Raw genomic sequence first — 26,673 nt, 5'->3', positions numbered from 1 at the left:
TCTAGCCGCTGGATCTCTGGTGATAATCTGGTAGACACGGGCTGCCAAATGAGAAGCAGGGGAATTATTCTCATATAACAAACAGTTTTATTTACTTATTACACGCAAAGATGTGTTTCTGTCATCTTAAGAGTTCAAGACATAGCAGCTGTAGAACTCTGTTCATTGGATGAAATTCTATAATCCAGTCTTTGCTGGCTACTGGTCTTGGTGACAGCAATGTGTGGTGGATGTGTCCCCATTTCCCATAATTTTCTCCCTCCTGCTTCTGGAGAACAAAAAGGCATAGGGACTGGAATTAAGCCTTTGATCAGGGTAGAAGGGCATAACCAAGTAGATAGAGTAAGGCCTTCACAGCCAATCCCAGGCTGACTGTGTTCTGAGGGAGTCAAAGATCAGCCTGACAACCAGCCAGCAGGATAAACCAGGGAAAACAACCAGATTTAGATAACAAAGTTATAGCCTCAACACTGAGCTGTGATGGTGATGCCCATTTATCAGTTTCCTCTTCCGAATCAACCCCATTTGCAAACCAAGGTTTTCACACTTGCCAAGTATGAATTCCTCATTACACAAGTCTGTGGAAGTACCCAGCACTGCCCTGTGCCACCAACACTGGAGCTTCTGCTTTCTCAGTTGGAAGGCACTAGCTCTTCCTTGATGATTGCATTGAAGGATATGAATAGAAACAGGTGATCACCTGCATACCTGCTTGTGCAGCCAGCCTCTTACTATCACAGGAACATTGGGATTCCTTCTGATCGCTTGTTCCCTCTTTCCAAAGCTGTGAACTTTGTTTCCAGTCTTCACAACCTGTAAAATATAATGTATCAGTGGTTTCTAAACTGTACTGAGACTCATTTCATATTACAAATACTCTCACTGCAATAACTTATACTTCATTACACAGAAACAAAGTATTCATGGCATTTTCAAGGGCAAGTAAACAGGCAATGATATTTACAACAGAGCAAAGTCAATCTTCCACCTTCATCAGGACAGTGTGCCAGCTCCTGCTGAAGAGCAGCAGCACTGCTGTGTCAAGCCAGAGGCGGAACTGTGGAAATTTTAGTGTGCCTGGGAAGTATTTTTGAGAGCTGCACACAAGTCTCTGTGGAAAATATTGCACAAGTCTCTTACAAAGGACTTTGAGCAGATGAATATTATTCTTCTTTGTTTGGCTTTTTGGGGGGGTTTTGATGGGTTTTTTTGGTGGATTTTAATTTTTCTTTCCGGTTAAATTCAAACAACGTTGATAGCTTAATAAAATGCTTGGACTCTGGCCCTGCAAACAAAAGGAGAAGACAATGACGCTACCAGGGAAGAGACCTACATGGCAGCCTGTGGAAATCACAAGGACTAGGTAATGATCTGTGTCTTACTGAAACCTCAGTTTTGACCCACATGGGCAAACTATTTCAAAAACAAGCAAGCAAGACCCATCCACGTGTGAAAAATCAGAATTACTCAATAAGTAATTTGCCTGTTCTTTTCCAGCCTCAGCCCAGTTTGCTCCTCCAGGCGCTTCAGGACAGACTACCCCTTACAGTTGTTGCCAACTTCTCCAAAAAAAGAGCTGTCCAAATTCTTTCCTACAGTGTCTCTCTTTTTAATCTCTGAGCTTGTCAGGGTACAGATGCTCTGTGGGCTGCAGGCAAACAGCAGCTCTGGAAACAAGTATATTCATCACACACAAGGGATAACATCAGAAAAATATCTCAGTGTACTGCTCCTGCCAGCCAGGCAACATCTGGACTAAAAGACAGCATATCACATAAATAATTCCAGCAGAATATTATAACTTTAAATGGATTATGTTGAGTGGATTGATGTTGATTGATTGAGGAAGACTTTACCAATCTGCACAAATTTCCTGTCTTAATGAAGGGTTAAGATAATAGCTACAACCAGTATGAAACAAATGCACTTCTTTTTTGGTGCTACAGGGTATGAAGCAGCGAGGTGGATTTAACAGTTGTGAGGAGCAGGATTTCCCCAGCAGTGCCACCTCCCCAGACAGCTCAGTGAGAGCCTGCACAAGACCCAGCAGCACCCAGGGCACCACAGGTGATCACCTGAGGAAAAAGCCCATATTTGTCCACCTGTCCAGGGTTCTTGGCACAAACCCAGCAGAGCAGGTTGTAAAACAGGTTTCTGAGGAGGTGCCCCTGACCTCCAGCTGGCAAAAGCCAGTTCATAGCAGAAGTCAGGTGAGGATGGTATCACCAAGATTCCCCAGGCCATGTCTCTGCCAGACCTGTGCTAAGGCATTTAGCCAACAGGCTGCAGAGCACTGGCTTTGGGCAAACACAGCCATAGACAGGCTTTTTTTAAAGAAAAATGAGAAGTAAAAAATACATTTGAGTTTTTAAAAATTGCTGCCAAATGTTAAAATGAATCAGCTACATTGAAAGGGTGATGAAAAATAATGAGGCCCAAACTTGTTAAAGCACTGAGTGAGAGTCAAGAATCTATTTTTATTTTGTTTTTACTTTATTTATACTTTGCAGCTTAACATAAATCAATTTACAAAATGTACAGAATTTAGTTTCCTAATCTTTCTCTCATGTAGATCTTTGGAAGGGTGAAAGAACTGAGGAGCAGCTGAAGTGCAGCTGATCTAGCCTTACAGCAGCATTTAAGTTTGATTTTTTTAAATAGATCTTTTAATCAAACACTTTCTCTTATCTTAATAACTTAAAAATGCAGACCACAATGTAGAAAAATCATCCTTGGACTTGGTCAAAAGACCAAATAATTTCTATGGCATAGGGGTAGGAAAATTTTTCCAAAGGCAGTGTATTATATGTCAATCCAATAACATAATGGAAACAAAATTATCCTTTTATGGTGCTTTATGTAATTAAAATTCTCATATAATCTTTAGTATTGACGATCTCACTCAAGCACAACAGATACTGCAAAGCATAACAGATACTTAGTCACGCCTTGTTTCCACTGGCTAGACAAAGAAATTAGTTTAAAAGAAAAGGTATACTTTTAAACTATCTCTCTGCACTGCAGTTGTCTTTTCCTAACTTGAATTCTTCTGATATCATTGTCAGGAGTTTAAAAATGCAGGTCAGCACAGCTGTCTGTATCACTGAAGACACAAAAGTCACTTTTGACTTCAGTACATTTGTTATGCTGACTTGCTTGTGAATGACTGCTAAGTTTTTTCAAGAAACTCAAAAATGTCAAAAGCCAAAATTTTCAAATCCCTTTCCATCACTGCCTCATCTTCTTTCTTACAGTAGCTTGTAGCCATTTCCTGAGGAGGAAAGTTGCTAACTTATTATGTATTTTTTTTCTTTCTTTTAAACAGGACTAACAAAAACGTATAGACAGACTTTTTTTTTGGAACAGATTTTTTAACTAGTAAACAGGAAGACTGTGTTTTGGTCAAAATGTGCAAATACATATGCATAATAAAACATGGAACTTTCAACCTAGAAGGAATTTTTAAAAATCAACCCATAAAAAGCCACCTGTTTAAGTAATAAACTCTTTAAGTCAAAAAATCTCAGAGAACTTATGAATTCTTTCAGTATCTCTAAAAAAATTATATAAAATCCTTATTTTTCAGATAGAAAAAAACTGAAACGCTCCAAAAATCTCCAAATTTCGAGCATTCACATACAGTGGCTGTGAACTAGAGCCTGTATTGCACTCCAGCTTCAGACAGTCCCAGAGCTGGCACATCACATTCCTGTCACCACTGCTTGTTCCAACTGCTAGACCCATTCTTTACTTGTATTCCTCACCAGCTGACCTCAGAGAAATACTAGCAACTATCAGTGTCATCAACAATTCAATGACTTCTGTTACGCAGAACCCATCCAAAACATGCTCTCAAAATGTAGATAGTAAATATATTCCCTACTTTCCTTTCTGACTTGGCCAAAGTCCCGTGCAGCACCATAACATTTACAAACTTCCATTCACACCACCAGATGTTTTAACAGACTCAATTCCAAATGTACCTTACTGTTGAGCTGAAACAGACCCTTTTTCCTCCATAACCTTAATTATTAATCAATACAAATGGCTTTTAATATGATTAATCATGTAATTGAATTGGCTATGAACAAGCAGATCTTTGGGACAGAGAATATTTGCAGTTTATCAAAATGCCCTTTTGCTTTTCACTCCCTCAACCCCATACCCCTCAAATGTCTAAGAGTAAGATAGACTGCATTGGTCTAAAGTCTTTAGATGACTTATTCAGACAGTTCTTGCATCAAAATACTGGACCCAAATGTGCACAGCTCTATAGAAAAAAACAGTCTGAATTTGGCCAGGATTCCAACACAATGCATACATCATACTCTGATGGCATTTGCAAGACCAAATTATAGAAGCATTTAATAAAAAAAAATAATTAGCCATGGCTAAGTAGAGAACATGAACTTGTCTTTGGTTTCATGATTGTGCTTCATGTCTGCATCTGAGAACTCGCTCTTTGAAAGAATGATTATGGACTTCAGGGAAGAAAACATTCAGAAATAGATGGAAGGACCTTAAAATCTATTCTCAACCTGCCAGAAGTCAATCTCAAAGTGGAGGACACAGGTTATTTTACAGCCTTTTTTCTCATTGCTAGTTCACTTGAAATAAGTTTTGTGTTAGACTGTGAAGGAATTCGACAGATCTTCTAAATCTATAAAACAAGAGAAGTGATTTCAAGCCTGTTAACATGTGCAGTGCTGAAACCTAGCATATGTAGGAAAGATGTTGGTGCATCTTAATTAAAGACCTAAAGTAGAATGGATCTTAAAAAAAAACAAATTGGTGGAGAAACGAAGTACTGGCAAAGCCTCTGTGAGAGCTTTATTCTAAGTCTAAAGCTGTCATGTGCTAAAAAAATCCACACCTGGGAGCTGCCAGAAGCATGCATAGTCACCCTTACAGGGGACTGCAAACAGAATAGAAAGAGAGACCAAAATCAGACCAACCAAAGTCTTGGAAAGTGATCCTGGATATTCTCTAAGCTGTCTAAGTGATGAAAAAAGCATTACCCTCCCACTCAGCTGTGTGGTTCTGACATGCCCTGTGAATTAGCCTCCAGCACATGGGTGGCCTGGGAGTGGAATCCAGTCCCCATTTTTGGTCTCTGACTAGATCAGTGCAAGCAGGTGACAAAGGGAAGCAGCAGGAGCAGGGGTCAGAGGATGCACACTCTTTGGCAGAAGTGTGATCCGGGCTAAGTTAAAGCCAACTGTGTCACTGGAGAACTCCCCAGCTCAAAGCACCCTATCAGGTCCCCGGTAAGTTTTTGCTGGTTTAAAGAGGGGAAAAAATGAGCTTTCTGCCTCTAACCAGGCTTCAAAAAATCAGAGTAAGGAGGATAAATACAGCAAAAACAAATGCCAACATACTTTGGTAAATTCAACTCTTCAAATATCAAAAAGAAGTGTTTCAACTAATTCAAGTGACCTACTAAGCTTACTGTTTGCAGTGATAACTTCATCTAGCATTTTAAAGATAAACGTATTCTTGAGATTTGATACATTGCAATCTTTATGTTGGTCCAATAACTGATACACTTAAGGTTTTAAAAAATTATTTTTAAAAAATTAATATTCAGCTTCTCATGAAATTGTATCACCTCCTGTACTCAAGGACATAAAAACATTAGTAAAAGATTTTAAGTATTCCAACTAAACAAAATATCTTTGCAATCAATTTGGTGAAGTCCTTTCTTAAACTCAGTTACATAAGAGGCTGACCACTTTTGCATTTAAAAGAAAACCAACTGAGAAGTTTTAGAACTGCAGTCAAAGTTAAGAAAATTATCTCTGCTAATTCTTTCAATATTGCTGTCTCCCTTTTTATCCACCTACTACCATTCTCACTGTTCTGCAATTTATTGTAAGGTCAAAGAAGTATTAAAATGATGGTGACACTTCAAGTACAGCACTTTATTTTATTTTGTTCAATAATGGACAAAGGTCCTTTGCCAATGACAAGGAATGGACTTCTCTATTATTAAACATAATGTGTGTGAACTGCTTGTGCAATGCAGTGAGGGCAGAAAAGGATTTAATTGTTACTAGTAGGAAGAAAGGCAGTAAGATTTCATGAAAAAGTAAGAACTGCAAATTCCTGGTATCATGCATCACTTCTTGCCATACACGCTGGACTACCAAAACAGTTGCTGAAATACTAATATTGAATATATTTACTTCCTTTTGTGAGATTCAAACTTTCTATGTCCCAATAATCACTATGTAAGAAGTTACCATTCAGTGCTATCTTCTGGGTATACAGTGCTTCCAAAAGAGCTGTAACAGTGCTGTAAATGCTGTATACAGTGTTGTCAAAGGATCTGTGTCTGGGTAGAAGATATTGCCTCTTCTCTGAGGTCTTACTAGACTTTTAGCTAAATCCACAGCCTTACTGAAATCAGCATGAGAGTACTGGATTTAAAATCAGTGAAGTTCTGATCAACAAGCTGAAAAAAAAATAGTTTTTTCCTTTACCTTAGAGCCAGGTTTTGTATCAACAGCAGACGTAGTTACTGCAGTGGACGTTTCACTGACCATGCTTGAAGGCCTTTGGTTTATTTGTTGGTTGGACATAGATGAATTCTGTCTAGAAAGCAAACAAAACCAGATAATCTAAACCACATTGTTTCAAACATTCAGTGTGGCCTTTTTATATGTAAAATTCACAGTGTGCAAATGAACAACAAGTTAGTCAAATATTTCCCATGCATCTGCAAGCTCCTTTGCACCACTCCTGTTATTTTGATTTCAGGTCTTAAACAGTGACTTCTGATGATTGATATTTGTCTATGCATCAGGAGGGAGAAACCTGCCAAATTGTCTACATACCCAAGAGAGAACCAAGCTCTAATAAGGAGTGAAGGAGTAGAGAAGATAAGGCCTATGCAGTGAAACCAAGCTGTGCCCAATTTAGAGACTTGGCTACAAACCTATGAAAGAGCCAGTACTGGGGAGAAAAGGACAGGAATCAGCACCTGGCAATAACAGGCTTTTTATTTAAAACCAAACAGAGTCTAGACTGCTGTTAGATCTTTCACTAACTTAATGCTGTATCTTTGAATCTGCCCAAAATATGATTCATAGCACAATATGAATTATTAAAATACCTTTTAAGCAAAATGGTACAATTCATGGCAGATAGTTGTTAGAAACGTGTAATTTCTGAGTCATCCTAAGATTCCAGAAATCCTGATAACTAGCTCAGATATCTATTTAAAGCATAAGTGAGGTCAATCCTACCAGAAGAACCTGTTCAACAAGTAAGAATTCAGTACAGCCACCCAGATGAAGAACTGAGAGGATAAATGGAAGAACAAAATAAAATCTCTGACAAGAGAAGCTTCAGCAGCCAAACTTGACACCAGCACCGAATGAAATTAAAACCACAGGTGGCATTTTCAAAAATCATTAACAACATAATTTAGCAAATAACAAGTAGCAATACAGTCACATCAGAAAAGAAAACACAACAAAACAAACAATTAACAACACCTGATTTTCCTTTTCCCAGTCACCAAAGCCACTTATTAGAAAAACCAAAAATGGTATACAAGCTACACCAAACATGGTTGCTGCTACCACTGAAACCCAGATCTGAACACAGCAGAGAACAGAATAATTCTGAGGAGTTACCACAATTATCATGAGAACAGAGAAGAGTCTGATTTTAGTAGCTCAACACAAGGTTTAACAGAGGACAAAGTATTTGCCACCATTGCTCTTCCTCAGTTACAACCTGAACAATTATCTGTCCAAAAGCTTGAATAGGTGTTTTTTCCATCATGAGAAAATCATAATACAATACAGAATGATAAAAATATAATTTCTAAGCATTTATTATGTGATCATAGAGTGATTTCTCTTCCACTTGCTACTAAAAGTGATAACTGCAAAGAAACCAGGCTTTCCCTTTCTAGTAGTATTAAATTAATGACAAACTTCAAATTCACAAGCAGAAAAATGCACTTTAAAAAATGTGAGGTTGTTGCCATTGAAGAATTCAAATAGCAAGCAAAAGACACATTAAGTCAACTGAAAAAGAAAATACATTATTATTCTCCAATAAAAAGTCTTTGGCAACAAACCTGGTGATGCAAACTTGCTGTACCCAACACTTAACAGAAAACACAAAACAATACTGCAAATTTATTTCAGTATTGGTATATAGTATTTCAAGGATACAATAGATTTTTGCATGAAATTGGAACACAAAACTCAGGTATTCAAGTCTCTTAACAGCTAATCAATATTCTCAGTGGTTTTAAAAGCAAATAAAAATAGGCAGAAGATGCAGAATTACCTGAAACATCCTGGCATGTTAAGGGAATTAATATTGCCCTAATAATATTAGACTTTAAAAATAAGTGACTACAGCATTGACTGTGTGCATTCACAAACATTAGTTTATAGCTACTATTACCAAAGATGTTTGATAATATCTGTTGTCCAAGATACCCCATTCTGTCTTTGTAGTGATGGTGTTTTGCTATTTTCAGGCTAATTTTCTTACTGCCTCCCCCAAGTATGTGAATACACACACAGAACTGCAGTGTGTCCATTTGGAGCTCTGGTACTGTGTAAATATTTTTAAGTACTTGAAAAAAACACTCTATACAATATCTCCTGTCAAGCAACTCCCTGCTCTACTTAAACATTGCTAGTATGTCTCCAGAAACCATATTTGCCAGCTGAAAAAATTACATAGCCAACATTTGGGTTATTAAAGAACCCCAACACTGAACAAGAACAATAAAAAACAATGACTACTCCAGTAGTCCATATTGAAAATGCAATACTCACGAGGGATCATAAAGATCAGAAGAATGGGAAGATCCACATCCATACTGGCAACTTAAAGTTTATTTGTTGGAATCAGACATGATGTAATAACATTGCGTCAATGTAGTTTTATTATTAATAAATTTCCTAATCAGCTGGATTAAAAAAAAAAAAAACAACAAAAAACAACAACTCTCCTAGTGTTTCTATACATGTAAACAAGGTAGATATTTATTTTGGGGTTGTTTAGGTCTCCTCTTCCCTCTCCAACTGATATTTTTGCTGCTATAGTAACCAAATGCAATAGATAAAATAAGATGGTTCTCTCTCAAGAGGTGATACACAGGTTTTATCAGGCACACAGAAACAGGCAAGAAACAGGATAGCACTCATTGGATTAAGCACACTATATTTTTCCCCCATATGTCTATATTTATGTAAAAGTTTTGTTTTTCTTCAAGTACTATCTTCTCATTTGCAAACACACGCTATGACAAATAATATACATGTCCTAATACACAAACAGTAATGTTTAACATTAGTTACATGGCTGCATGTGCCTGATTCTTCCTTTCTGTCCACAATTACTTAAAGAACTATTATTTAAACAAAGATTTGAAAGAATAAATCTAAACACAATATACAGCTATACTAAGGAATTCTATCATAGATTGTTTTCCAAGAAATGCACATGTAACAATGTAGTTAACTAAAAACCAAACAGCTGTCTAGCAGATTTATCATGAATTCTCACTTTTCCATCAGTTGTTTAAGAAAGGTCCCTTTGTGGATTAAGGGTTCATTAGAAACACGAAAGCAAAACACAGAAATCAAGGGGCAGTTGTGAAATGGAAGGGCCTCCCATACAGCAAGACACTCAGACATTTCAATGTGATTCTAAAAACTGTGAGGTGAACAAGTCAAAAGAAAATAAAAATTATTCTAGACAAAAACTGAAATGCTGGCAGAAACAGATAGAAAAATAAACTTCAGATAAAAGCAACCATGACGCCAAACTGAATTCAATGCCAACAACAGAAAAGTAATTCAAAGGAGGAAGAAATAAAAAACACCTCTGCAGCTTTTATCACTCAAAACAACATTGCCAAGAAAAGGTTATTTTTAAATATCAGCTCAATGAGTAACAGCAGCCAAAGAACGTTAAGAATTATTAGTAAAGGAATAGAGATGTAAAAGTACAATTAAATTATTATAACAAACAGTGAGCTCATAGGCTGAATCTTGCAGTCACCTATGATCAACCACTCCATCAGAAAAAAGAAACCTAAAAGTGACATGCAGAAAAGCTGTCTCTCAAGCAGAGCTAGTGAAAGATACAGAACACACACCCCAAACACCAAGTGACCAAAGCTGGTAAGCTTGGAAAAAGAGTACAAGGTAGGGATTTGACAGTGATTCCAGCTAAGAATGTTGTAGGAAATAAGGAATTACTAATCATTATTTAAAAGAAAAAAGAAATCTAAATTAGAACACCTTTAGGAAGAAGGAATAGTGTAAGGATCAAAAGATAATGTAATTCAAAAGTCACAGGTTCCAGCTACAATGGAGTTGAGAAAATCAGTTTTCAGCTTGAAAAGCAAAATTGATGTGACATTGTTTAAAGGCATTGGGAAAAGACTATGAAATCCAGTCCCAGCCTTCTACTGAAAGTGTGCAGTTCTCATTTGATCAAGTGAATCAAGGGCATTTGGTTCACAACTGAGTCATAAGCTAGGATTACATCACTCATTGGTGTCATTTTCCAAAACTTGTTTCCAAATCTTCTTGCCAGAACACTGCTTCCAGGATAAGAAATGGCCAGAGCAGTCCCCACATTCATCGTTTCTACACGGCTGTAACTTACTTTTCTGATGTAAAATGTGTCCTTTTAAATAGATGTGTGTGTTGCAGCCTGAACAAGTTTGTGTTCACTTCGACCCCCAACCGGCTCCCAGTCAACATCTGTTGACAACTCCTTGGCCCTAGTCTTAAATTAAAATCAACCAGTCAGTAATAAATGATGTCACAGCAGCACTGAAGAACAAATCATCTTTTATGAAACCCTTAAGAGGTTCTGCTTCAGATAGGGTTCTCCAGCTATAGGAAAAAGTAGTCTTGGTCAAAGGATTCCACATTGGAAAGTTTCCACAGACCATGCCAATCCAGAGACTGCCTCTCTGACCTGAGTCCTTCTGGTGAAATCATTTCATCACAGGAGAGGGATCTACAATACTGATTCCAAACTGACACATGACCAACACCACTGATGCTAAGAAATCCCTGATGCCTGAGGGAAAAGGACTGGAAACACGGCACAGCTCCATCACAGCTCCTAGGCCTAAGGACAGCTCCTCTAATTTCACCAGATACGTCCACAGGTGCCAACATCACCACCCGACAGGAACTCACACAGGACCATGGTGAAGAGCCTCTGTGCAAACCCCCACTTCTGCACAGAAGTGGTACAAAACTAAGGAAACCAGAGCATCCCACACATTTAAAAAAGACATTTTCAAAGCATTTTTAACTGACAGATTAAAAACATACAGTGTTTTTAAAATCAGATGTTCTTCAGGTCAATAATAAAGCTTAGAGAAACATGCTTGCAAAGACTGTTTTCTGAGCAGTGACTAGAAACATTTCTCTCTATCCCTCCAGCCACTCCCTCTTCTTTTAGAATTAAAACCACCTCTCTCCATTAATTCTACTACAGTGTGAGATTTTTCCTGCTTTTGATACCATCTCAGTGTAACTAAAGTCTACATGTTCATCAGACTCCCCTCCAAATAAGCACTTCCATTTCTCTTCCAAAAAAGTTCCTAACGTACATCAAAGATCACTAAATCCAGGTACCACCACCAAGTGCTTCTTTCAATTCCATCTTTAATAATTTATCAGCTGCCATGACTACAAAATGAAAAACAGCCTAGGCAAGTGTGACTAATCCAGGCAGGCACTCCAAGAGGTTATCCAAACACCTACATTTAAATTCATATCAAATCTGACTGACCTTTACAACAGATATATTAAAAATCAATAAACGGATGGAAGCTGGAACACATGCTCAGTGGCTGCTGTCCATACTTTCTGTGAGACTTGCTGATTTGCAACATAGCTGTTCTTCTCACTAGGAGAGTGAGGCGGAGCAGCTTGTTTCACACCTGTAAATGAGCTAAACCCAGCTGAGCAGCAAAGCACCTGCATGCCATGGGACAGCTGGGGTGACCTCCAGCTCAGCCATCCCACAGCCTTCACACCCAATCACAGTCCTCTCCTACAATGTTATATTTCATGTCAGTTTTCAGCAGGGATCTTGACATAGGATTTGGCCTTGGCTTTGCTTTGCCTTCAGGGAGAGCAACCGTTTAGCCAGTGGTTCTTTAGGGGTTTTGCTGCTGTTGTTGGTTTTGGTTGGTTGGTTTGGCTTTTAAACTACTTGAGAAGTTCTTCTCGGGGCTGTAGCAGAGCTCCACAGCCATGTTCTACTTCTCCAAGTCACAGGAGAAGACATGGAAAAAGCTCAGTCTCCTGGGAGGGTTGAACAGCCTTCCTCTAGGCCTCATTTTTCTTAATGCTGTAACTACTGTTGACAGCAGTCCTACCAAAATGTAAAGCTAATTCAATGCCACAGAATTTAAAATGTAAAAATAATTTAGAATGTAAAAATGAATGTTAAAATGTAAAAAGAATTTGGACTGTAAAAAGGGCTCAGAATTGTGCAGGCAGCCACACAAACCCCACATCCACGCTATCACAGCAGGATGCCCAGACTCTGTGATGGAGGCTGTTTGAACAGTGCTGGAAAATTGGCCTGGAAAAGAAAAACTATCTGGTGTTGTCCCATTCTTCTTGCCCTTTGGTTTTAGGAGTGATGTAGAGTTTTGTCCAGGACTGTTTTCTGCCTAGGGAAGACACCCAGCCATTCCATTAGAGAAGGATGGCAGCAGCAATCTAGCAGGCAGCCAGGATGACAAGGAGGAGTTGAAGCCTACAGAGAAATGGTGCATGATCCAATCCAACACCAACCCAAAGGTGACCAAATTCACCAGACTGAACACATACATTTCTTACTTTTGTTTGGTTTTTTTTTAATCAGACAACCAAGATAAAATATGCTGGACACAAATATATTCAACACCATTTCTTCAGAACAAAGAAAAACAGCTGATCAATGCAGAACATCTTAAACATAAGAAAACCAAGAAATACAATGGAAACTAGTAGTATTTTGTGTATTTCAATTTCAGTATAAACCTTCCAATATGCTCCAAAAGCACCTTATGTTTATGTTCTGTTTACCTGATATTTATATAAGACTAAAGCATTATTGCTTAAGTATATTTTGTAAATTTTTTTTGTTTATTTTTAGGTTTGTCTGGGGTTTTTTTAAGATTAGATAAAGACTGTCCCTCAAATCCTAGCTTGGAATCAAAAACTATCATTGTGATAGTTTTTGATTCCAAGCTAGGACTTAGAAGTAGTCACTATCACAATGAGAAGTAAAATTTTAAGCACAAACCTCAATTAAATTTTTCTACAATACTGGAAGAACTATCAATAAATTGAGGTACTAATCTGCTGTAGGTAAATGTTTTACAGTTTTAGATCTCTTGACATGGGTATAAAACTACTTACTCTTCTCGCAAAATAAATTCAATATTTTCTGGAGAAACCTGTCCTGTCACAGGATGTCTAAATGACGTGGTCTGCTGATTATGGCTGAAAGGAAAAAAAAAAAGAAAAAAGGAAAAATAAAATTAATATTGCTATACTCAGTAAAATATGATCTCTAAAAAGCAGAACTTTTTTATATTGATGTTTTGCTACTCTATTCCAGAAATTAAACATATTTCTGAGGTACTTTTCAAGTCTGAAATGTTTTCAGCTCCTTTCTACGTTCCTGTTGACTTTGCCAATGGCACACTGTGCCATTTAATTATTAAGCAGGTTAATGTTTTAAAAGTAAACTAGTTGCAATCCTTAGTTAGTGAGGTACACTTGAATTTCTGATTATTTACACCACACTGTTACCAGATCATTTAGATATAGCATAGAAATTACATAACATACATTTCTGATTTGTGTTACCATAAATTTCACAGAATAGAACCAGTAATTTGAAATGCAACATTTTACATATTTTTTATTATTTAACAAGGTCAGAGAATTCTGTGGAAGCCATTTCTTGCATGTTTCTTTTTCCTCCAATGTGGTATTTCTCCAATGATTTCTCTTTAAACCTTCATGCAGAGGTGTAACATACAACCTTAGCTGTGTGGATGCATGGTATATATATAAAACAACATTATTTAGTATTTCATCAGAACTGAATTAAAATCAGGGGTTTCTATAAACTTTCCCCTCAGAGCACTATCTAGACATTTTGCTATCCTCTGTGAAACATTTCTTTTCATTGAAGGTACGTATCTTACCTATCTGTGAACCAAGCACTCATTTAAGACTCTAAATTTTTCTGGGTTTAGTTAACAATTCTTAGGGAAACAACATCCAAAACCAGAACTCACATCAAATGTAGCAAAATAGTAACACAGTGAGTATATTCAGAAAGTAAAAATAACAAGACCATTCAAAGAATTGTACCTCAAATAGGCAAAAATGAAAACTTGATGTGTTTTCTTGTTTAAAGATACAGTTTTTCCTCTTGTAAAGCCTATTTGGTTTCAAGCATTACAGATTTGACCTTGTTGTCCAGTATACCAGGATGTCCCCCAGCACAGAGTAAGGCATAAAGAAGTATTTTGAGGTTTTAGGGCAATGAGCTCCTAAGAGGTAACACTCTGCTGACTAAAGGACAGCTAGCAATCAAACAGCTCACACAGCCATAACATTCCAATGTAAATAGCTCAGGACATGTCATAATTTAAAAAACAAACCAAAACTAAGCAAATCAAAACCAACCAACCTCTAACAAAAAAAAAACACAAAAAAAACCACCAACTGCTCATGTTAAGTCCTACTTGGGCCATAAACGCAGAGGATGTTCGGTGTGTTACAAACTTTTCACCCTTTTCCAACACCCCTTGCTACAGCAAGTCAGCACGCATATCATGAACATTTCCAATGATGAGCTGAAAGCTGTAACAACTTATGCAACACCAGAAGGCCTTTTTCCAGCCTCACCTATTATAAAAATCCTCACCCGAGAGCCATTGGAAACAGTGAACAAGATATGGGCTATCAATCACTCCACTGCACCAGGGATGGCCCTCGCTCCCTCAACTGCTGAGAACTGACCTGTCCTACAGCTGTGGGTTAATATAGTTTAATAAAGGTTAATAAAGTTTCTAACTGTTTGGTTTTTCCATGAAATCAGAGATCCAGAGAAAGTATCTTCAGTAAGCACACAATGCTAACATCTACAAAGCAACCAGGATCTATTTCCTCACAAAACCCACAGAGGAGTATTGTTTCCTTAAAAAGCATTTCTATGTGAGATTTAATTTTGTGTCTACATCCAAAGAGTGGGATATGAACCCGAGATGTTTTCAAAGAAGATCATAAATAAATAAATTATAACCCTAACAATTGAACTCCATGTTTGTCACACAGTCCAGTTTTTAGTTGAAAGGCTTTTCTTTCAAAGCAGCCCTGATGCAGTCTGTTTAACCTTAGATGCTTAGGTTAGGACTGCTATCAAAACAAGTGCAGCTACCTTGTTAGCTTAAAAAAATGAAAGGACCTTGCCAGCTATACTCTCCAGGGGCAGAAGAACTGTCGGAACCCAGAATGTCCCTTGGACACTCTTGGATGTTCCGGGCCCAGGTCAGAAGCATTTGAGACCCTGGAATGCAGCCACAGACCCCTGTGGCTTTGAACCTGATCCATGGAACAATTTACCAACCTTGCAGGAAGAACAAGAAATCACAAAAGTTTAGATATTATAGTAGAAGTAGTCACAAAGTGAAAGGAAGAATTTTTGAGTGCTGTACGGGGGGGTTTTAGGCCTTGTACAGAGGGGTCAGAGTTTTGTACATGGGGATCAGAAGTTCTAAGATGGAGGGACTTGGGTGTGCCCTGTCCTCTTTCTTTCTTCTTCCTAACCTCCATGTTCTCGGTGATGTTGGCATTCACCGATTGGTTTAGAGTAGAAAGTCACTGTTCAATATAGGTGATGGGCATTGGGGAAAAACTGTAAACATCTAGTACGTAATGTATGATATAAAAGAGGGCACCAGCCCCCTGGGTGTCGGAGTGTGCCTTTGCCTGACTGCTGAAAGGACTGCAGCAGTTCGGGAGAAAATCTTTTAGATAACATACAATAAACTACCTTGAGAACGGATGACTGAAGACTACTGAGTCTTTCTTTGGAGACACGGGTTGGAGGAGAGACTTTTCCACCTTTACAGACTCACCCCAACCAGGGGTGAGTTCCGAGAAAGAACTGCCAACAAGCTCTCATCTACAGGCTGTCAATCATTACTAACTCACTTTTCAATTAAGACGAAGAAAAAGAACTGTATTCCAGAAGTGCTCTAGGGTTATTCAGGAAGGGAAGTTTCCCATTATACCATACTAGTATGTACACAAATGCTTTATTCTATCTCAGGAAATAAATTCACCAGAAGAGGAATTAGTCCTCATAGTTGCAAATAAACAACAAGTATATTACTAATAAGACTAAATATTACTTACTAATAATAAATATTTCAGCTGGAAAGTAAACACTTTTTAAAATATCTGAGCAATGCATTTTAGGACAAATTTTGCGTGTCAAGCAATCACTATGAGCAGAGAAATAGAAGGATGGCTCTGTTGCTGCCTAAAATGCAGATGGCAATTTCACAGACAAGGAGAGGGCACATAAACCCAAAACTTCCTGAAAATCTGCAGCTTCAATAGTAGGACTTCACTGGGAAGAAAGAAATGAAACCCCCGCCACTAACAATTAGTTTTGCAGAACACAGTGGTTTATTTGAATTTGAAAAGTGAGAGTTTAAGTGTTTTGCCTCACAGGACTCATTAAGACTAAGCGATACTATTCAAAACAACCTATACAACAGATGGCTAATGCCTTGCAACAAGGAATTAGATAGCAGGGAGATTTTCCTTCACAATGAGAGCAGTCAAACATTGGAAGAGGTTGCCTAGCAAGGCTGTGGAATCTCCTTTCTTGGAAACATCCAAAATGTGGCCAGATAATGCTCCAAGCTACCACATCAAACTTTGTAAATTGGTTCCAACTTTGGAGCTGGCCTGGCTGGATGTGATGGGGTACAGAGCTTCTTTCCAACATAAATTATTCTGTTCTGTCATTCTCTGCTGCTCCCTCTATCCTTTCTCTGAAAATAAATTTAATTCTGATAAAAAAGATTATTTGAAGCTTTCCCAGTATTTAAATGGATTTATTCCAAGACTACTAGCAGTATCTTGTTTTTATCAGGATAAGAGAAACTGAACAGCTAGATTTTCAGATTATGATTTTTTGTTGTTTTCATGTCTTTTAAACATTTGCTTAACAGTGATATCTGTTTACACAACACTGACAACAATAACATCACAAGTCAGAGTGCTCTAAACTTGTTGCAGTGCAAGTTTTCCTTCCTTCCCAAGGACAGACTAAGAAAAGACCTGGCAGAGTTGCTCTCTGGACACATCAGCTATCCAAGAAGCAGTTAATCACCTGTATTTCCTCCAAACGGCAACTACTGAATGTGTTCCTATTGCCCAGAAATCTACTGCATACAACAGGCACCGTAATAAAAGGACATGATAAACTGTTCTACTCTCCATGCCCCTTTTATTCTTTTTTTTTTTTCCATTAGAGAATAGCTTCAACAAAACTGGGAAAGGCTTACGATGCTTCACTGTGTGAATTCTGAATGCCTTGGAGCTTGCATTAGTACAACACCACACATTTGAAATGCCAAGCTAAGTTTTCTAGCAACACTACAAATTTTCTGTGTGATCAATCATGGCATTTTTTTTCCTAGCAAGCATCTTTTAATTTTAATAGTTTTGTATTATTCTGATTTGTACAGATACTGGTAATCAGAGTCATGAAAGCAGAGCAAGTATAAAAACATGAAAAATCCACAAAAAATTACATTGATTACTATCTACCACTACCAGCTTTATTAAATTACACTGCAGACTGTTAGAAATTATTCTGAATTTCAAAGTTACAGAACACCACTTTCCAAGGCTAGTAATACTTAAGACTCAGATTCTTCATAAAAGAACCACAGTTCAAAACCCATTTCTTTGTAATTAGATACCTCACCACAAATTCCATGATTTCACAGCATGCATACTCAACTTTTACCCACATAAGAACTGAGTCACCCACTGTCTTAAGACAGATGCAAACCAATGCAAACCAGGCTCTAACCCTATAGTATAATGGAGACAGGCAGGCACTTCTGCTTGTATGGATCCTTTTGCAGAGCTCATAATTAATATGATGTCAATTAATTTTGTATTTGAGTCAAAGCCAAGTCCTAATTATTAATTTTTGGACATGACTTATACTGATGACCTTTCATTTGAAGTCAAGCAAGTGTATAGATTGTCTCTGGAGTAATTTAAATGCACAGGCAGCTGAAACTTGAAATGTGTGAATCAACTATTGATGGAGTCTACATCACATTAAAAGTAAATTTATAAGTTGTGAGAAAAATTCACGTTGTCATTGGACAGATGCCCTGTAAATTATTACAAGCCATTTCTACAGCATTTATTTTCCAGGCAGGCTGACTCCTTTACACTTACCTATAAGACTAGATAAGCCTAAACACTTTTATCTTGAATACCCCAAATGGTGATGACAGTTACGTGTGGGCACCCACCCACACTTCCATGGGTGATTTTGATGTGGGTGCAGTTGACAGAAGAACTTGGGCAGTGAAGAACTGTTCAGCCAGTGAGTTGTTACTCCAAACAGGAGGAAGTGCTTGTATCTAATCAGGCAAACAGCCAGGAATAGTTTGCTTTATTTCATAACATATTTCTGAAATACATCAATGCCTTCAAAATAGTTTCAGTCTTCTGAGTATTTTTTTTATATTAGCTTTAAGAATTGGTTAGAACAAGTACCAACAAATAGTCCAAGAAAAACACCGCCCTCAAAGTTCTGCAAGCTGGAAGAAAAATGCAGTGTAATACAGATATAATTTGGAAGGATTAGGAACAATACCAACTAATAGTATTACTCAAGCAAAAGCACCTATTACAAGCTGCACATACACAAAACTCCATCTTTTCAAGACACTGAATGTGATCCACTACTCTAAAATAGTAGTGCCTCATTAGAGTAGCAGTAAAATCCTTGCCCCACTGTAATCAGTGTCCAGGCGACTTTCATAAGGTCAAAATTTCACTCCCTCGCTGAGTTTAATTAGCATCTTAACCTAGAACCTACTGCATAAGATTCACAAATTAAAATTGATTCTCTCAAATCTTATATCCTACTCAGAGAATTCGTAAATGTAAGTGTAGTCGTTCAGTCTAAATACAATTCTCTAACTATCCTGAGCTGCTGTGTCTGTGACTAGCAGCAGTCAACACATGAGTCTGGGCTTATAAAGACAGATGAAAGGGGACAAGATGGCCTGGCATCAGATTTATTGTATTTTCACTTCTGGTACAAGCTTGCAGTTAAGAAGAGTTTGAAATCACAATCATGCTCTCATGTAGTGTCATCCTTCCACCCAGCTCACTGATGAGGAGGTTAAATGGGAACTGCACGTTTCTGTGGAAATGAAAAAATTCTTTTTTCCTGTCTTAATGAGCTAGCAAAGATAATTTATACTATCCAGTAGTAGTATCAGCAGGAAAGATTTTATTAATGAACATGCTTTTAAAAACAGAGCTAATAAAACAACAGCAAGCTAATATGGAAAACGCCACAGAATCACTACAAGTATTTTCAGTCATTAAAAGCACAGATAAGAGGATGAACACACTATCATCACAGGATCAACACAGATTTCCATGAGTAATACAGGCTGAAGTCATCTGCTGATTCACAAATCCTTTTGATGCGTATCATGAGAAACCATCAGGGATTTATTAATTCACAAAAACAAGATGTATTCAGGGAATTTGAAATTAAAGGGGAAAAGTATGTTAGTCTTGCAGACAAGGAAATCTTGACAAAAGAAATCTTTAGAATAGAATCTTTAGAAAAGAGGAATTTGATTCTATTTCATTACTTTTGCAGTTTTAGAAAAAATTTAGTCCCTGCCTTCAAAATCAAAAATTTAAAATATCTGATAACAGAGATACACAAACTAAACTATTAATTCATTCTCTAATAAAAAAGAAAGTGGTGATATCTAAGTAATATGATTATAAAAATGTGGGTAAAAAGCAGCCTACTCTTATATTCCAATATCAATCACAATGTAAAGAGTTTAGTGAGGAAGCAGCTCAGCAAGCAGTGCCACATAAAGACACTCCTTGCAAAAAGTATTTAAGGGAAACTTGACAGAAAAATATCATAGATCTCAGGTTTTAGGCCATAACAAAACTGATTAAAACAAAATAGGTGTTCACATGCATAGCATCTAAATTTACCAAAGGAGACTGAAAACCCTCATTAGTGCTACTTGAACCTATTAAACTTTGATGCAAAGACATCATACATATGATAACAGACAACAAAATCCACTTTGTTCTAAATATCAAAGCAAATACAAGTTTTCCAGCATCCAGTTTTCATCTAAGTAGAAAACCATACAGTGTAGAAAGTTGTAACAATTTAACACAACAGCTCTAAGAACTGAATAAAACAGATTTTGAATACTTGTTCTGTTGCCACATAAGGTATATAACCTCAAAACATCTTATCTTCATTGACTTTTTAATGCCAAAGATAGATTTTAACTTAAGATAAATGCACTTCTGATTTATTATTTATTGAATTTAATCCATAATATGAAATAAGCGATTTTCAGAGTACTGCAGACTGAGACCTTGCTGTGTGTGTCCTCAGACAATGTGGAAACACACTGCCCTTTTCACCTCCCCATAAAATGGAAATACTTTATCTACCACCTACACCATGGGAATGGCATTTTAATCAAATACAAAATCACAACAGTCCAGGATAGAATGAAGGAATTATAGCTGGCATCCATCATATTGTCCCAGGGCTACAGTCTAGAATACTGATTTCAATTTTGGACTTCCTCATAGAGGAAAGGCACCAACAAAGTGAAGTGAGTGCAGCAGAGGGGCACTAAAATAGTCCTGAGCATCTGTGGTGGAGGAGAGAGTCAGGGCTGAAGCCTTGCTCAGCTTCAGAGAGCCCTGCCAGGACTAACCAAGAAGGTTCTTCTCTCTGGTACCTCATGGGAGCAGGCATAAAATGAAACAAGAACCCATCAGACTGCTTGGAGGAGAAGATTTTTCTCCTCCAGGACACAACTGTGTACAGCAGGGATGGCAAAGCATTAGAGCAAGCTGCCCAGAGAGGTTGGGCAGTCCCCATCCTTGAACGTTTTCAACACGAGTCGAGGAAGAACTGAGAGACCTGGTCTGAGCTCACCACGGACCACGCTCTGTGCAGAGGGCTGCACAGAAGACCTGAGGCCTTCAAGCTGCCCAACTATCACAAGGCTAGGTCCAACTCCTATTTCTATCACAGAAGGCTAACAAAACCCAAAACAAACAAGCAAGTTTCACGTAATAGATTCTGCTAAGAGAAAAATATAAGAACGCCACATCATTTAGGAAGAAAAACTCAAAAGAGCATTAAACTTGTTTTTTTCCTTCAGTCTTTAATAACACCATTAATTAACTCCTTCAGCAACTAAACAAACCTGAAGTCCATTTACATTCTACTAATAAATATTCCATTAAAGCAGAGAATGTATGTGGGCTGAGTTCCTGTGCTTTTTATCTGCTAGGACAGAACTTTCAACCAAAGTCTTTCCTAATAAAGGTCATTCAAAACACCCATGGGTCTGTCTCAGTCCCTCTGTAGCCCTACCCATGTCCTCCACAGCACTACTGAGGTACTGACCATAATCCTACAAACCTCATGCCCTTCAGACAGCAGGCTAAAGAATAAACAAGGATATCAGCATTGTATTAACTGAATTAATATGCAGTATGAAGAAACCACAATTCCCACAGAGCGCACCTATTCTTGTGGGTTGGCTGAAAATGTTTACTGGCATACATGTTAATAAAAGCTCCTTCATTTGTAACAAACTGTTCCAGCCTATGGAAGGCTTGTGGTTAATCCTGAAACACTTCAAACTCTATTCATCTGCACCTTGGGAGAGAAAAAAAAAAAGATAAAAAAGGAAAATACTACAGCAACAAAGTTATTACTTTTGGTTTGTGTGACTCTTGACTGTTTTAAAGGAGTTCCTCCTTCCCCTATTTCACTCAAATCACCGTGTTGGATAAAATGCAATGCATTGCAATGCATCTCCTCTAAAGTTAAGTGCATTTGTAAAATGTTTGTTCTTATCAAATCTTAAGTATTAAATGGACTACAGTACTACTGAGAGGCACATAACACCAAGTTTTTGCTTGAGAGAAGATTAGCAATGCAAGATCATCTTGCCTAGAGCAACAGGTATGAACTAATGGAGCTTTCCTGGCTGACTCTTCATGGCTGTGAATTATACACCTTGTTGTTACTTCCCTTTCCGAAGAAGCAAAGCACCTACAGCACTGAAATACTGACATGTTCTAAAGCCATGGCATCAGCATCTGCACACAGAAAGCTTCTGCAAATCACACACAGAGCCAAGATTAATGTTTTAGGAATTGGAAGTGTCAAACAGATGGAAGAGTCTCTTTTCAGATTATGCACAGTTTATAAAGTACACAGAAATACCTTTGTAATTTAACAAAAAGCTCAGCATTAAACAAAAAAAAGGGGGATTTATAGCTATGCAACCATAAAAATATAAAGCTACCTGAAGTTGACTATTTCAGTATAACTGGCCCAAAGAAATAACCTAGAGGCAACTTGTCGTTACAGAGATGTAGAAATACTCAGAGGCCCCAAGTCAGACAAGCACAGAAACTCCTCAGATATTTCCAAACACTGGCAGAAAAATTGCTGTAGTGTTGTCTTTGGCATCTACAGAATGGAAAATCTGCTAAAATATACACAACACTACAAGATACAAAGAAGAAAAAATACAATCATTAATACATTAACTGTTTCAACACTGTACTAAGTAATTCCAACCTCTAAAATATCTGTTTTAATTCTCATTATTTTATTCAATACAGAAAGCCAAATAAACTTTTGAAAATGAACTACTTTAGTGTGTGTAACTCCAGAATTTTCTTTGCTAAACACAAACCAATTAACTAATTCTCCAGAAATACCAATATTTTCAGTCATCCAGTGTCACCACCACAACTCTCAACTCCCCACTATGTAATCAAAGCATGTCAGGTCACAATATAACCTATAGCAGTTGGTTAATAACAATTTACATTACTGGCATAAGTTATGCTGAGTTTAGTGTACTGAATGTTTAAGTATGTGAACCAAACATAAATGAAACTGAAGAAAACTCTCATGTAATAACATTCTGAGCTACATTCCGTGCATCAACACATTGCACTGTCAGAAGGTGAAAATATAGAGAATAAAATAGTATCATAAAATATACTAACAGGAGTGGCATTGAAAACAACCCAGCCACAGAAGAAACATTTGCATTTTGTTCATGTCACTAAGAAGACACATTAACAGTGCCCAAACAACCAGTTTAGAAAAAGTCCAGAGTACACACAACTGATAACAATATGCAGATCAAGTGGTTAAGAAAAATAGCACAAGTAATGTATCAAGAAGCACATTTTCATTCTTCCTGTGCTTAAGCTAGCAAACACAGTTGTAAAATGATGTTGTTGGTTTTCTGTGAAGTGGTTCAGAGGTTTCATTTAGATTAGCAAACATCAATATGCATTATTAGATAGGATGCAGTCTTCTGGGGACAGCATGAGACTTCCCTGTGTGCTGAAAGATGAGTTGACAAGGCAAACGGCCAGTCTGGATGAGCGATGGGGTTTTGAAAGAACTTAGAAATAAAAAAAAATATGTATCACCTTTTTAAGGAGGGACTGATTTCTCAGGAAGTACTTAAGGGAGCTGCTAGGGCATGTAGAAAAAAAAAATAGGGAAGCCAAAGCTCAGTTTGAACTTAACTTGGCAACTTCTGTTAAAAATAATAATAAAAAAAGTTTTTACAAATATATTAATAGTAAAAGGAAGGGTATAACGGACCTCTGTTCCTTATTGGATGAGGCAGGCAACCTAGTAACTAAAGATGAGGAAAAGGTGGAAATGCTTAATGCCTTCTTCACCTCAGTCTTTAGTGATAAGACAGCTTGTCCTCAAGACAACTGTCCTCAGGGGTTGGTAGGTGATGCCAGGGAGCAGAATGGTCCTCTTGTTATCCAAGAAGAGGCAGTCTCAGAGAACTGCTGGGGTACCTGGATATTTTAAATCAATGGGACCAGATGGGATCCATCCCAGGGTGATGAGGGAGCTGGCAGATGAGCTTGCAAAGCCACTCTCAGTCATTTATCAAGAGTCGTGGCTCACTGGTGAGGTTCCAGATGATTGGAAAGTGGCCATTGTGACACCCGTTTACAAAAAAGGTAGGAAGGAGGATCCTGGTAATTACAGGCCAGTTAACCTGACCTCAGTACCAGGTAAGATAATGGAACAGTTCATACGGAGTGCTATCACACAGCGCTTACAGGATGGCCAGGGCATCAGACCCAGTCAGCGTGGCTTTACAAAGGGTAGGTCATGTCTGACCAACCTGGTCTCCTTCTATGACCAGGTGACCTGTCCGGTGGATGCAGGAAAGGCTGTGGATGTTGTCTATTTGACACTGGAATTTGACCAGGCCTTTGACACTGTCTCCCACAGCACACTCCTGGAAAAGCTGCAGCCCACAGCTGGGACAGGAGCACTCTGTGCTGGGTTCAGAACTGGCTGCATGGCCAGCCCAGAATGGTGGTGAGCAGTGCTGCATCCAGCTGGGGCCAGTCACCGGTGGTTTCCCTCAGGGCTCTGTACTGGGACCAGTTCTATTTAATATTTTTATAGATGACATGGATGAGGGCATCGAGTCCTTCATTAGTAAATTTGCAGACGACACTAAGCTGGGAGCTTGTGTTGATCTGTTGGACGGAAGGAGGGCTCTGCATAGAGACTTAGATTGGTTGGATGGATGGATGGGCAGAGTCCAACAGCATGAAGTTTAATGAGTCTAAGTGTCGAGTTCTACATTTTGGCCACAAAAATCCCCTACAACCTTACAAGCTGGGGACAGTGTGGCTGGACAGTGTTCAAGCAGAAAGGGACCTGGGGGTGCTGGTCGACAGCCGGTTGAACATGAGCCAGCAATGTGCCTTGGTGGCCAAGAAGGCCAATGGCATCCTGGCCTGCATTAGGAATTGTGTGACCAGCAGGAGCAGGGAGATCATTCTCCCCCTGTACTCGGTGCTGGTGAGACCACATCTTGAGTGCTGTGTCCAGTTCTGGCCCCTCAGTTTAGGAAGGACGTTGAGATGCTTGAACACGTCCAGAGGAGGCAACGAGGCTGGTGAGGGGCTTGGAACACAAGCCCTATGAGCAACGTTTGAAGGAAGTGGGGTTGTTTAGCCTGGAGAAGAGGAGGCTTAGAGGTGACCTTATTGCTCTTTACAACTTCCTGAAGGGAAGTTGTAGACAGGTGTGGGTCAGTCTCTTTCACCAGGCAGTAACTGACAGAACAAGAGGATACAGTCTCAAGCTACATCAGGGAAGGTATAGGTTGGATATTATCAAAAAAAATTTCACTGAAAGAATAATAAAGTACTGGAATTGTCTTCCCAGCGAGGTGGTAGAATCACCATCTCTGGATGTGTTTAAAAAAAGACTGGACATGGCACTTGGTGCTATAGTCTAGTTGAGGTGTTAGGGCATAGGTTGGACTTGATGATCTTAAAGGTCTCTTCCAACCTCATTATTCTGTGATTCTGTGATTCAAAATCAGTTCTAAATGACACTGCATGAAACCACATTATTCCACTGAAGAAGACGAAAATCCCTTCCTTAAGCATGGAGCCTGCTATTATTTTTTAAAGTAACTGGAAAGATGAAGCAACTACTACCTTTCACAATGTGACTGGAAGTGAATAACCACACAGGACGGCCAAAATGCCAACAGCCAACATAGACAAAAATCAGCCTCCTTAGCTCCAGGGAGCAAAACTGCAGCACAACCCAGCCAAAAGCCAGCTCTTAATACATCACTATATATAGGGGAGCTATCAGCTGCATTCCTCCTGGGTCACTTGTGCAGGGTGCTGTGGCCTCTTGGCCTGCTTCCTGCCCTGCAGCTTCCTAGCACCGGGGCACCAGCAGAGCCCTCCCTTGTCACCAGAGCGAAGCTGGTGCAGAAAACACCTCCAAGGGTACAACAGCACTGCTGCCGATCCTGCTGCTTTATGCCAGGGGATGCACAGCCTGCACGCCTCCACTATGCAGCTGAGCATCAGAGAGACATGCCCTTAAAGCAGACCTCAGCAGGGCAGCTGCAGCAACAGCCACCTCTCTCTCACCTTGGCAGTACAAGGAGGAGCTCTCTACCACATGTCCCCAAGCTGTGAGGACAGTCCCATGCGGGTTCACCTCCTAAGGCCAAGGCATGCCCCTGTTTGCTGCTGTCAAACAGCAGGTCCAGGGCAGAGCACAGGCACTGCACGTCTCTGCTGGGCTGGCTTCCCCCTGGCAGCCCAGGCACAGGCAAGGGCAGCGCTGGAGCAAGAGAAGCTGCCAGCAGGAGAGCTCTCACACTGCTGACAAGGCCTGGGGTGAGAACGGGATTAGAGACTCAAAGAAATTCCAAACAACTTCTTCAGATCCTGCATTAAGTCCTTTCAATGCCAAGAA

At 38.8% G+C, this 26,673-nt stretch overlaps 1 protein-coding gene across 5 annotated transcripts in view; it reads right to left on the bottom strand.

The window, feature by feature from the left end:
- Nucleotides 1-26,673, bottom strand: part of PLEKHA7 (pleckstrin homology domain containing A7) — a 148,142-nt gene that overhangs the window by 47,815 nt on the left and 73,654 nt on the right. For all 5 annotated transcript variants that reach the window (XM_068194079.1, XM_068194080.1, XM_068194082.1 and 2 more), the window contains exons 4-6: nucleotides 13,422-13,505; nucleotides 6,483-6,594; nucleotides 709-813 (exon numbers count right to left, since the gene is read on the bottom strand). In XM_068194079.1, coding sequence (XP_068050180.1) covers nucleotides 709-813; nucleotides 6,483-6,594; nucleotides 13,422-13,505 — 301 coding nt within the window. The remainder of the gene's footprint in view (nucleotides 1-708; nucleotides 814-6,482; nucleotides 6,595-13,421; nucleotides 13,506-26,673) is intronic.

Source organism: Anomalospiza imberbis, chromosome 6, assembly GCF_031753505.1.
Source record: "Anomalospiza imberbis isolate Cuckoo-Finch-1a 21T00152 chromosome 6, ASM3175350v1, whole genome shotgun sequence".
NCBI classification, from domain to species: domain Eukaryota; kingdom Metazoa; phylum Chordata; class Aves; order Passeriformes; family Viduidae; genus Anomalospiza; species Anomalospiza imberbis.
Note: the sequence above shows the minus strand (reverse complement) of the source record. Positions and strands in the feature narration are given on the sequence as shown.